This window comes from Dendrobates tinctorius, unplaced genomic scaffold, assembly GCF_039654945.1.
Source record: "Dendrobates tinctorius isolate UK_male_01 unplaced genomic scaffold, ASM3965494v1 ptg000044l, whole genome shotgun sequence".
Classification (NCBI taxonomy): domain Eukaryota; kingdom Metazoa; phylum Chordata; class Amphibia; order Anura; family Dendrobatidae; genus Dendrobates; species Dendrobates tinctorius.
In genome coordinates, this window is record NW_027361712.1 from 4,618,495 (window position 1) to 4,632,009 (window position 13,515).

Below are 13,515 nucleotides of genomic sequence, written 5' to 3' on the forward strand. Positions count from 1 at the left end.
TATCCCCTGGCCCCTGTTCCATTTAGTTTATTTCTCTCTGTCGTTTATAATCTCAGGACACATAACCCCATCGATTTGCTCGTAATTATAGAAAATTGACATATGAAAAGGCCTTTTAAACATTTGGTTACTTTTTAATAGTATATTTTAATGTACAGTATAAAATGTGATATTTTTCATAAATGGAGGAGAATCAAAAGAAGTACCAGCTAAACATCTACCAGGTATAAAAGTTTTCCATGTATTGTTTATAGAACACATTGGATTGTACTTACTATCCCCCCAACATAGTAGAGGGCCAAGTTGATAGGCAGCTTCTGAGTGTGGTCTGTCCGTATCAGTAATCACTATTTGTGTCACTGGGAGATGATCTTTGTTAGACAAGAATCCTTTGTCGTTTGACCTGAAATTTGAATATAAAAAATGAGTATAATCAAACATAACCTAAGCTACGTAATTTGATGTTAGTATATACAGTGAGAAGATAAAAAAAAGGTTTTTTGTAAAATGCAGCTTTTAATTTAGCTATAGTGGTTGTTTTACTAGGGACAACATACCATAAAGAAAACAGTCTTACCAAAACCTGTCAGATGGCTGTTTCTATCACTAGGAGGATGCAGCAGGCCCACACTATAAAGGCAGGGGCACCACACATGCAAACTATGCAAACTACTGAAAAGACCTGCCACCCACACACCTACCAAAGTATGCAGAGGTTAGCTGCCTAGTAGAAAAAATGCACACAAATGAGGCTTGAGTAGAACGCCAGTCGCACAGGTATGTGTGATGCAAAGTGATTGTCTTACAGCCTGTTGATGATGCCCATGATATTATGTCAGGCAGGTTGCCAAGTACTATATACAAGCACCCCAAAGGGACAGATGCCTCAGTACACCCACCCAGCAAAAAGGAGCCTGGCTGCATCATGCAAAAATGATAAAGAGTGCAATAAAAGACAAAAATAGTGCATATGATAAATACATTAAATAACGTATTGGTTGATATTTTGGCCAAAGCAAATAAGCTTGCAAACCAACGTCAAGAGTCCTCATACTTGAGAGTCCTAACGCTAATTTCAAAAACAGGTAGCATAGAAATATTAAGAAAAACATACCATAACGAAACAGCCTTACCAAAACCTGTCATATGATAAATGCACTAGCAAAATGCAGCAGGCCCACACTATAAAGGCAGAGGCAGCACAGGTGCAAACCACTGATAGAAACAGCCACCCACACATCTACCAAATTATGGAGGGGTTGGCTGCCTAGTAGAAAAAAATGCACACAAATGAGGCTTGCATAGACACTAGTCACACAGGTATGCATGATGCAAAGTGTCCAGCTTATAGCCTATTGATGATGCCCATAATATTATATCAGGCAGGCTGCCAAGCACTATATCCATGCACCCCACAGGGACAGATGCCCCAGTACACCCAGCTGGCTTGACATAACATTATAGGCAGCATCAATAGGCTGCAAGCCGGACACTTTGCTTCACACATACCTGTGCGACTGGCATTCTACTCAAGCCTTAATTGTGTGCATTTTTGCTACTAGACATCCAGCCCATACATAATTTGATAGGTGTGTGGGTGGCTGTTTCTATCAGTAATTTGTACCTGTTCTGCCCCTGCCTTTATAGTGTAGGCCTGCTGCATACTGCTAGTGCATTTATCATTTGACAGGTTTTGGTAAGGCTGTTTCCTTATGGTATGTTTTTCTTAATTTTTCTATAGTAGCTGTTTATTAAGGACAACAAGCCATTACAGATTGGAGACACCTGTTTCATGCAAGCATTTAGAAGTACAGGAAACCTCAGCCGAAAATACATTTGCCATTACAGAACATCTCTACAGTCGGGCTCATAGAGGAAGCAATAATCCTTAGGCACTGAAATGCACAAAGATATGGGCTGATTATGAGAATTTTTAAAATTGTTTTCCAGATTGAATTCTTAATATTTTATAGTACTTCATTTTACCCACTGGTTCATTCATGATGCAAAGTCGAAAGCTTTAGTTGCAATGAATTATAAATATAATTTCAGATATTTGATATTTGCATGCTATAGAGTTACAGAGTGCTACTTTATTTTGTTGGTTATATATGGAGAAGGCTACTGTTAGTTTGCACCTGTACACACCTGATTTCTGTTTTGAAGTGATGGTCAGTCTTTTGATATTTGCATACATAGGCTTTCTGACTGATCAATCCACCCCTCAGCCTCTGGCAGTTTTAATTACACCAGGATCCTAAATTCCCATATAAATGTATGCTATCAGCCCATGAGATGAGTCCCCACAGGATAGGTCCCAGCAACAAGAACAGCCTTATCGTCGCTGTCGGTTACACATGAATTAGTCAATTTGTACTTTAAGTATTCTCCATTTTTCATATTTCTAATGCAGTAATGCAATTGAAATTTCGTATATTTCATGTTTTCATGCTATAGCGCTACAGAGTGCAACTTTATTTTGTTGGTTACTTATGGAGATGGCTACTCTTAATAAGTACCTGTACACACCTGATTTCTGTTTTGGACGTGAAGGTCAGTCTTTCAATATTTCTAAAATCAAATACACATGGGCTGATCATATGAAAATTTCAAAAACAATTTTCCAGATTGTATCCTTCAAAGTTTAGAAAAATTTTACAGAACTTCGTTATACCCACAGAGCCATTCACCTATCCAAATCAGTTCTCATACTTTGCACTAACGAGGGCCAATAGTCCGAAACACTGTGTCTGCAAATTGAGATTCTGATTTGGCTTTTATTCTAAATCATATTTCAAGACTCATTAAAAGGTTGATTGTGACTTGTAGGATCGCTATGTAAGGATTCTGGACTTTCATTTGTGCTTGTTTGTCCTTATTCAAGATGGAGTTTTGCATCTCGCCCTGTCATGGAACTTCCTGACTGCTTTGTGATTTAAGTCTGGGTCGTGTGTTCCTCTTTGCCTGAGTATTTTGATGTTGTTGGCTCTTGAGCTCCTGCCTGTCTACTGGTGGACTCCCTGCTGCTGCTTGTTACTCGGTGCTTTGCCTCTCCATACTCTGCTTCTTACAGTCCCCTGTATGTCTTTCTGATAACTGCTATCTGGACTTCTAGTGAGGAGCTGTTCGCCTCTGGAACTTCTGTGGCCAGTAAAGAATACTGACATCACCTTCTCCTCCTGGTCTGAGCTTGTGTGGTCTGCTGTGCTGGACTTGTGTTGAACTTTCAGCCCAAAAGTACATGTGGTGATGTTCCTCTGTTAATGCTACTTCTGTGAATTGCAGGACTTCTACATCTAGGTGCCATGTGCATTTTCACCTATATGATTGCTGGTGTGTGTGCTCAACCATAATATCACTGGACTTCCTCATTAAGGGCCATGTGCTTCCTCTCATATATACTGCAGGACTCTCACGTTTAGTGCCTAGTGCACACCTGCGACATATTACAGTTGGACTGGTTCATATTTGTGGTCGTCCCCCGCTCTTCAGTTTCACTGGACATTACTATATTGTGCTGTTTTTGTTACTATTGCAGGAAATGCTCTGTTAGCTTTTCTTCACTTGCATCATTCTATATTGTGCTGTGTTTTCATTACTATTGCAGGAAGTTCTCTGTTAGCTTTGCTACATTTGCATCATTCTATATTGTGCTGTGTTTTCATTACTATTGCAGGAAGTGCTCTGTTAGTCTTGTTTCACTTCATAATATACTTATTTACATCAGCTTTGGTCACAGTCTCGTGTTATCCCCTGCAATCAGATTCCGTAGTACCCTTATAATTGTTACACACTACTTCCAACAAGTGGCAGTATAGAGTTCAAGTCTTCTTTCTCTCTGAAGAGGCAATTTGCTTATTAAATTTCCGAGAGGAGCATTGCAAAGCGAATAAGCCTTCTCACCTTGACAAGCCAGAACTGGTATGTCACTCTTCACAAGGAGAAACCTGACCCTTTGGACCCCAAAACCCACTGGTTCATTCATGACGCAAAGTAGAAGTCTTTAGTTGCAATGAAATGTAAATGATATCTATCTCTATTACAAAACACAATTAAATAACAGTGAACACAGAATGAGCATATTACCATTCACTTTTGTCAGCATCACAGTTGCAATTCTGTTGGGAATCCACACAATTTCCTTGAAGTCCACATGAACACTTGTTTATATTTGGTAATGAGCCAGTCCAGTAGGTATGAGATTGGTTATTACGTCCAACCCACCAAGTGAAAGGAATGTTGCCTAAAGTAAAAATATGCTTTTATGATTATGTTTCATAATATATATAAAAAATAACATATAAACTGACTTTAAGTTTATCTATTTGTCCCATGCTATCGCTATGCATCTAGCTATATCTACCTTTCTAGAACTCTATATCTGTCTATATTTACAGTAACAATCTCTTTCTGTATATCTTTCAAATTTATATCTATCTATCTATATGGGAGTAAATAAGTATTGACCACGTTACCCATTTTCTAAGTAAATATATTTCTCAAGATGCTATTGACATGAAATTCACACCAGATGGTGAAAACAACCTATCCAATCCAAAAAGATAAATAAATCAAATCATAAATGTCCATAAATTATTTTATGTTTAATAATTAGAAATGACACAAGAAAACTATTGAACATGCTTGCTGAAATTTATTTCACAATTCATACAGAAGACAGCTTCAAAATACCTTCTGTATGTAGAAACTAGTTGCATGCATTGCTCAGGTAGGATTTTGGCCCTTTCCTCCACACAATGTTCAAAAATCAATCTTCCTAAAGGCTTCATGGGCTCCTTCTTTGAACTCTGAGCTTTAATTCCTTATATAAATTTTTATTGGATTCACGTCCGGTGATTGACTGAGCCATTCTAGAAGCTTAATTTTCATTCTATGAAATCAATTGAGAGTTTCCTTGGCTGTGTGTTTGGAATCATTTTCTTGCTGAAATGTCCACCCTCATTTCATCTCTGTCATCCTGATTTTTATCAAAGATGTCTCAGTACATTTGTCCATTCATCTTTTCTTCAATGATGTGAAGTTTGCCAGTACCGTATGATGAAAAACAGCAAAACACCATGATGCTCTGACCTTCAAACTTCACTGTTGGTATAGTGTTTTGTGGGTGATATGCTGTGCCTTTTGGTCTACAAACACAGTGTGTATTATGGCTTCCAAATAATTCACTTTTGGCCTCTTCTGACCAGACTATATTTTCACAGTATTTCACAGGCTTTTCAAAATGTTTTGAGTAAACTTTAAATACAGTTAGTTAAATATGCTTTTTTTTCAGCAATCGAGTCTTGTGAGGTGAATGTGCATACTAGCCATGGAAGTTGATTCCATTACCTATCATTTTGTCCTTCCATAGCTCTTCATAGGTTGTCTTTGCCTCTTAGACAACTCTTCTGATATTTATTTTCACTCCTTTGTAATCTTGTGGGGATCACCTGGTCTTGACTGTTTTATGGTGAAATTATGTTCTTTCCTTCCAGATTATGGCTCCAACAGTGCTCACTGGAACCTTCAATAGTTTAAAAATTGAAAGTGATAAAAAGAGGTTTTACTATCCAGCAAAGTGAATCTTAGGTAAAATTACTTCATTATGACTTCAATAAAATAAATAAAAAAGTAGCATTGGCATACAAAAAATATCTGCTGTGTTTTGCACCTGGTTGACTCTTAATGGTACATAATAATGTATATATATATTTTTTTCTTTCCATCACAATTCACTTTGCTGGAAAAGGTTTGAAAAACCTCTTTTCATCACTTTGAACAAAGCTGCTTAATACCACACAAGCTATACCCATGCACAGTGGGACAGTGGGGTGGATTACTCTGGAACCAGTTTGAACAACATACATATATTGGATAGGATGAGTTGTATCCACAAACTTTCTTATATTACCGCTCAGTTTAGATATTGTTCTGTAACTAATACCATCAGTATGTTTTGTAACAATAATGTTGTGAAGGTCTTGAGGCAGCTCACTGGCTCTATCCATCATGAGATGTTTCTTTTGTGGCACCTTGATAATGAGGCCATTAGCTGAACCAGCTAATATTATTTTTCACTATGTGGCATGATTGCTTTCAAATTATTGATAGATTTCAGCTGGTGTCATAACTTTCCATATCTTTTTGCACCCCTCTTTCTGCATGTGTTCAATTCTTTTCCCTGTGATATTTCTCATTATTACACATACCTTAATTTATGAAAATCTATGGTTTGATTTTTTGTCTGTGTTGACTGGATAGGTTGTTACCAACATCTGGTGAGAATTTCATGTTAATAGATCTATATATCTATGTATCTATCTTCTATACATTTTTTATTAGATCATAGCTGTTCTAAATCTGTATTGAGTAAGTTGTAAGTTGTTTTTATTAAGATCATTGAAATAAAGGCGTACAATTAGTATAGTCAATGATTAATATAGAAAACCCATCATAATTCACTTATTTATATATCACTAGTCAGACCAAATAAGAAATATGTTTGGATGATTTGTGCCAATAAAAAAAGAAAGACATAAATGAAAAGTTAGAAAAATATACCAGAGTTGAAAAAAGTTTAAAAGCATTCCACCATTCCATTCCACAGAATTACATGGGTTCTTTACAGTCAGAACAGCTAAACTATATTACTTTTAGTACTTTTTGTCATTATCCCTATGTCTGAATTACATGGATTTCAGTCTCTACTTAGTCACAAGCAATAATGCTACATTTTTCATAATAAAATTGTCTAACAATTCTGGATAATTGTTTGTTAATGACAAATAACTAATATTTTAGATAACATAGGATTATCCTCCCTAAAGGAGGACAAGCCTCAGCTCTTCGAGTTTTTACATTAAAATTAAAAGTTGAAGCTAGTTTTTAAATTTCTTTTTATAATATATATTTTATACATTTTAAATTAATTTAAATTGAATTCACATGCATTTACATAAAGTATATGCTAAGCAACACTATTTACCATGATCTGAAAGGTGTATATTAGGATGCGAAGTGTATCATGGAATAATATATGATTAAATTTACAATCTCCCCCGATACATCAAAGATTTATTTTAAGTTAAAAGATGTTCTACAAATAATCTAATTTTTCATTATAGTCAAATATTTTACTTTTATTGGTGGAAAAGAGCACTAGGAGTCTGCATACTTACTGAGGCATGATATTAGAATCATTTATCTTGAGAGGTTCAAATCTACATTTTAAAATTAAAGCTGAAAAAAGTAAGCACCATTTTTTTAATATGTGCACAAATGAGAGACATTGATATTGTACTGTAAGATATAGTATTAAATACAAATTGATGGTTAATGAAAGTGTATTATAGATTTTATGCATCATTTTTGATAATGTAAGCTTTAAAAATAAAAGTGTGCTTAAGGTGTTATGTTATTTTAAATGGGACCAAACATTCTGAGCAAATATTACAGAGATCCTATTCTCGATTTCCTTTAACTTAAGGCCCCTTTACATTTAGCGATGCACCAGCGATCCGACCAGCGATCTGACCCGGTCAGGATCGCTGGTGCATCACTAAATGATCGCTAGTGAGCTGTCACACAGGCAGACCTCACAGCGACGCAGCAGCGACGCAGCGCATGATACTCACCTTTCACACACAGCGATCCTGACATCCTCCCGCCTGCCTCCATGCTTCGCTCGTCGGCGCCAGCAGGAAGCCCAGCAGGAAGCGCCCGACGAGAAATGAAGCTGGACATTCTCACGCGATCAGCGATGGACAGCGGGGGAGCCGGTCGGAGGTAAGTATCACACATAGCGATATCGCTAGCATGTCACAAAATCGGTGACGTTATAGCGATATCGCTATGTGTAAAACCCCCTTTATCTATTGAGTTCAACTAAAAAAAAATAGATTTCTACAACTTATCTTGACCTCAACATCCATCAATCGGGTATAGATGAGCAAATAAATTCAAGTGAAATTGAATTTGTCTAAACACTGATATTTTTGATCATGTTTCTGAACCATGAAAGGCCATCAAAATGTAAAAAAGAAGATACTTCTCTCTCTAGCCCCTCCACTACTCTCCTTCACCTCTTGTCACATCTTCGGATCAGTGTCAGCACTGTTGCAATCCATCGAGCTCCATTTTTGAGGCTGAGTCTTCCTGGTTTGCTAGGCCTGAGAGGACTCTGCAACCTCGCAAAGGTTGTGACCCATGATGTCATGACCCCAAGTGGGCTCATGTGAAAAACAGTTATTATGCTCAGGGGTCTGGAGAAATCCCAGAGAATAATGAGAGACATTAGATTTTCTGTGAAAAAAATGCATGAACAAGCAAATTCAAATTTTGCATTTTTCACCCATTTCTGGTATCCTTTTACTGTATTATGGAAGTCCAGAGATTTGTAAGTTCTGTTAGCTTAAACTCTTACAAATTGTCTACTATGACATTAGTCTGCACAGAATTGAGTAGCTACAAAGAAATCTTGGTTGGGTTGAAAATAAGCAACTAGGTAATTATTTTGTAGATATTTTATTTTACTATTTAAGACAAGAAACAAAATGTGATTCAAACAGAAAAAGGAAGTGAAGTTCGAGAAAGTTACATTGTTTTGAATAAAAGCTCAAATAACTTGTTTTAATAGCTTATAATTTGTTCTTTGCTAAGAAGATAAAAATTTCTTTATTGACTGCAATAAAACATCACTGCATAGCTGTACCTTCTGACATACCTGCATGATAGTCAATTGTTCAATATTGCTTTGGCCCAGCAAAGTTTTTTTTACATTGCGTTTCTATGACACACATACACTTCACAATGTCTCACTTTGCTAGAAAACACTTCGTAGATATTTTGAATTCTTTTACAGATGTAAAGTTAAATTTCAATCCAAATTGGCCTGCACAATATATACAGCTAGTGAATATGAGTTTTAAGTTAATATTAATTTATTAGTTAATCCATGCGCGGTATCTCATGTAAAGTTTGGCATATGGCTTTCTGTTTACATTATATGATTAAAAGATTAATGTCTACTTGATTTAGACTTTGCATTGCTCACTAGAGAAAAGTCTATATACATTTTTGTATTGGATCTAACTCTGCATTGTATAGTAGTAAACACAAAAAGACAAACTGTAATATATTCCACCAATAAAATTCCATCCCATTTTCCTGCCAGGGTACAATTTCTTGGATAGCACCATGATACCTTACACCAAACAAGTGAATGCAGCACTTTATCACTGACCGCAATTGTGACATCAGTAAAAGTGGTCATATGTCTTATAGGACACTTCTTTATGCTGCCATTTAAATAAGATCCAATGGGTGTCCACTGTACTGGTGGCATGGTAATAGTAGTAGTAATAATAATAATAATAATTGTACCTTTTTTTGAACACATGGGCATGAAATGAATGTTTTTTTTTTTTGGAGAACTCAGAAAACTTGTGAATGTAGAGTAGAAGCCTAGCAGTTCTAACCAGTATGCTTCTATATACATTTTGGTGAATACAAGAATATATGTTTGACATCCAGAAACAAAACCTTATAAAATCTATTCATTCTGCACTAATATCTCTAGGCCAGCTGTCATATTCATTTGGCATGGAGTGTGAATTCAAGTAGCAGTAAAGCTGCTACTTCTAGTTAAATTGATTGTGGTTTGGAATACTACTATATGAGTCTCAAGAGAAAGTTCATTAAAATTAATGGGTCTATAATTAAGTTAATTCATATGCCATTTGTACCGTAATAAATTATTTACTGTTTGAAATGCCCATTATTGAATTGCATGTGAAGCATAATCTCATATGATAAAATTACTATATTCAATTTAAAATGAATTCCTAATAGAAATATTCCTTCCTATATCTTTAATGAGAAGGTAACAGGAGCATAATAAATGGTATCTGTCACATTGTAATTAGGTAGGATATTCCTAGTCAACGTTTCAAAGGGTATTTCCGTCTTGGTTATAAATAAAATCTCTTAACTATCGCTACTTCATATCAAAAGTTATAAAATGGTGAATGGCAGCATTTATACAGTATTTGTTTCTAGGGTGCCATGAAAAATGTGGTTACAAAGTATTAATAGAAGCTCCTTGCTTCCTTAACTCAGACTGAAATATGGCTGAAAAGGATTCATCAAACCTTCAGAATCCGTTAAAACTAATTTCTTTTTAAGTTAAGCATTCAATATTAATACATTCTGGAGGCACTGTATTTTCTGTGAAAAGTGCTTAGCTGAAAGGCTTTAAAGCCTAATTTTGCTTCAAAACTAGAGTTGAGCGATACCATCCGATACTTCAAAGTATCGTATCGGATGGTATCGGCCGATCTTTAAAAAAAGTATCGGTATCGCCGATTCCGATACCGGAAGTCCCATTCAAGTCTATGGGACTTCCGGTATCGGAATAAGAAAAACCCTTTCCTGCCCTTGTACAGCCTCTCTGGGGTCTGTACGGGCCTTTCGGGGGGCTGTGCCGGCCTGCCAGGGGGTCTGTGCAGGCTCCGGTGGTCTGTGCCGGCCTGCCGGTGGTCTGTGCAGGCTCCGGGGGGCTGTGCCGGCCTGCCGGGGGGCTGTGCCGGCCTGCCGGTGGTCTGTGCAGGCTCCGGGGGTCTGTGCAGGCATCGTCCGATGGGACTACAAGTCCCATCGGGCGATGCCTGCTACCATGACAGTGATTGACACATTAGCCAATGATGGGACAGTAGTAGTCCCATCATCCGGCTAATGTGTTAAATGTAAAAAAAAAAAAAAAATTACATGCTACATACATACAACATGCATACTACATACATGCTACATTCATACTACATACTACATACATGCTACATTCATACTACATGCAACATACATACTACATATATACTACATGCATGCTACATACATACTGCATACTACATGCTACATACATACTACATATATACTACATGCATGCTACATACATACTACATGCTACATACATACCACATACATACTACATATATACTACATGCATGCTACATACATACTACATATATACTACATGCATGCAACATACTTACTACATGCTACATACATACTACATACATACTACATATATACTACATACATACTATATATACTACATGCATGCTACATACATACTACATGCTACATACATACCACATACATACTACATATATACTACATGCATGCTACATACATACTACATGTATACTACATGCATGCAACATACATACTACATGCTACATACATACTACATACATACTACATATATACTACATACATGCTACATACATACTACATGCATGCTACATACATACTACATGCTACATACATACCACATACATGCTACATATATACTACATGCATGCTACATACATACTACATATATACTACATGCATGCTACATACATACTGCATGCTACATACATACCACATATATACTACATACATACAATACATTCATACAATACATACATAGACATACAGTACATATAACATAGAGTAACATACTTACCAATACTTGTCACATTGTTCCCCGAAGCCATTGTCTTTCCGGAATAAATATTAACATAACAAACCACAAAAATACTCACCCACGATCCGAAGCAGTCCACGAGTGTGTCCCACGACGATCTTGGGTAGAGAACTGCAGCATCAGCTGTTGCTGCCGTTCTCTACGGGCTGCAGGAATCCAATGACGGAAGGTAGGTATCCTTCCGCACTGTATTCCTCCGCCACTTAAAAAAAAAAAAAAGTCCCTAGTCTCACTTTATGCCATTGCTGCGTGGGAAATTCCCACACAGCAATGGCATAAAGTGAGACTAGGGACTTTTTTTTTTTTAAGTGGCGGAGGAATACAGTGCGGAAGGATACCTACCTTCCGTCATTGGATTCCTGCAGCCCGTAGAGAACGGCAGCAACAGCTGATGCTGCAGTTCTCTACCCAAGATCGTCGTGGGACACACTCGTGGACTGCTTCGGATCGTGGGTGAGTATTTTTGTGGTTTGTTATGTTAATATTTATTCCGGAAAGACAATGGCTTCGGGGAACAATGTGACAAGTATTGGTAAGTATGTTACTCTATGTTATATGTACTGTATGTCTATGTATGTATTGTATGTATGTAGTATATATGTGGTATGTATGTAGCATGTAGTATGTATGTAGTATGTATGTAGCATGCATGTAGCATGTATGTAGCATGCATGTAGTATATATGTAGTATGTATGTAGCATGCATGTAGTATATATGTAGCATGTATGTAGTATGTATGTGGTATGTATGTAGCATGCATGTAGTATGTATGTAGCATGCATGTAGTATGTATGTAGTATATATGTAGTATGTATGTAGTATATATGTAGTATATATGTAGTATGTATGTAGTATGTATGTAGTATATATGTAGTATGTATGTAGTATATATGTAGTATGTATGTAGTATATATGTAGTATGTATGTAGTATATATGTAGTATGTATGTAGCATGTAGTATGTATGTAGCATGCATGTAGTATATATGTAGTATGTATGTAGCATGCATGTAGTATGTATGTAGTATGTATGTAGCATGTATGTAGTATGTATGTGGTATGTATGTAGCATGTAGTATATATGTAGCATGTATGTAGTATGTATGTGGTATGTATGTAGCATGTAGTATATATGTAGCATGCATGTAGTATGTATGTGGTATGTATGTAGCATGTAGTATATATGTAGTATGTATGTAGTATGTATGTAGTATGTATGTATGTAGCATGCAGTATGTATGTAGTATGTATGTAGTATATATGTAGTATGTATGTAGCATGCATGTAGTATGTATGTAGCATGTATGTAGTATGTATGTAGTATATATGTAGTATGTATGTAGCATGTAGTATGTATGTAGTATTTTTTTTTTTTTTTTTTTTTTACATTTAACACATTAGCCGGATGATGGGACTACTACTGTCCGATCATTGGCTAATGTGTCAATCACTGTCATGGTAGCAGGCATCGCCCGATGGGACTTGTAGTCCCATCGGACGATGCTTGCACAGACCCCCGGACATCAGCACAGCCCCCCGGCAGGCCGGCACAGCCCCCCGGCAGGCCGGTACAGACCCCCACAGGGTGCACAGACCACCGGCAGGCCGGCACAGCCCCCCGGCAGGCCGGTACAGACCCCGGGCAGTCCACACAGCCCCCCGGCAGGCCGGCACAGCCCCCCGGCAGGCCGGCAGAGACCCCCGGAAGGCCCGAAATGACGGCGCATCATGATGCGCACACACCGCGCATCATGATGACGTCAGGCCGTCAATCAACTGAACTTCCGATTCCGATGCCGAATTCCGATATTGAAAAAATATCGGAAGTCGGTATCGGAATTCCGATACAGCAAGTATCGGCCGATACCCGATACTTGCGGTATCGGAATGCTCAACACTATTCAAAACTGAAAATGGAAAGTTCAGATGTGACTTCAGCTTAGGCCAATACCAAACTGTCATATATTCAGAAAGGTACAAGAAAGTCAAAT

At 37.2% G+C, this 13,515-nt stretch overlaps 1 protein-coding gene across 2 annotated transcripts in view; it reads right to left on the bottom strand.

Moving 5' to 3' along the window:
- CNTNAP4 (contactin associated protein family member 4) overlaps positions 1-13,515 on the bottom strand; it is a 1,095,419-nt gene that overhangs the window by 474,135 nt on the left and 607,769 nt on the right. For both annotated transcript variants that reach the window (XM_073575315.1, XM_073575314.1), the window contains exons 14-15: positions 4,087-4,243; positions 276-403 (exon numbers count right to left, since the gene is read on the bottom strand). In XM_073575315.1, the coding sequence (XP_073431416.1) occupies positions 276-403; positions 4,087-4,243 (285 nt within the window). The remainder of the gene's footprint in view (positions 1-275; positions 404-4,086; positions 4,244-13,515) is intronic.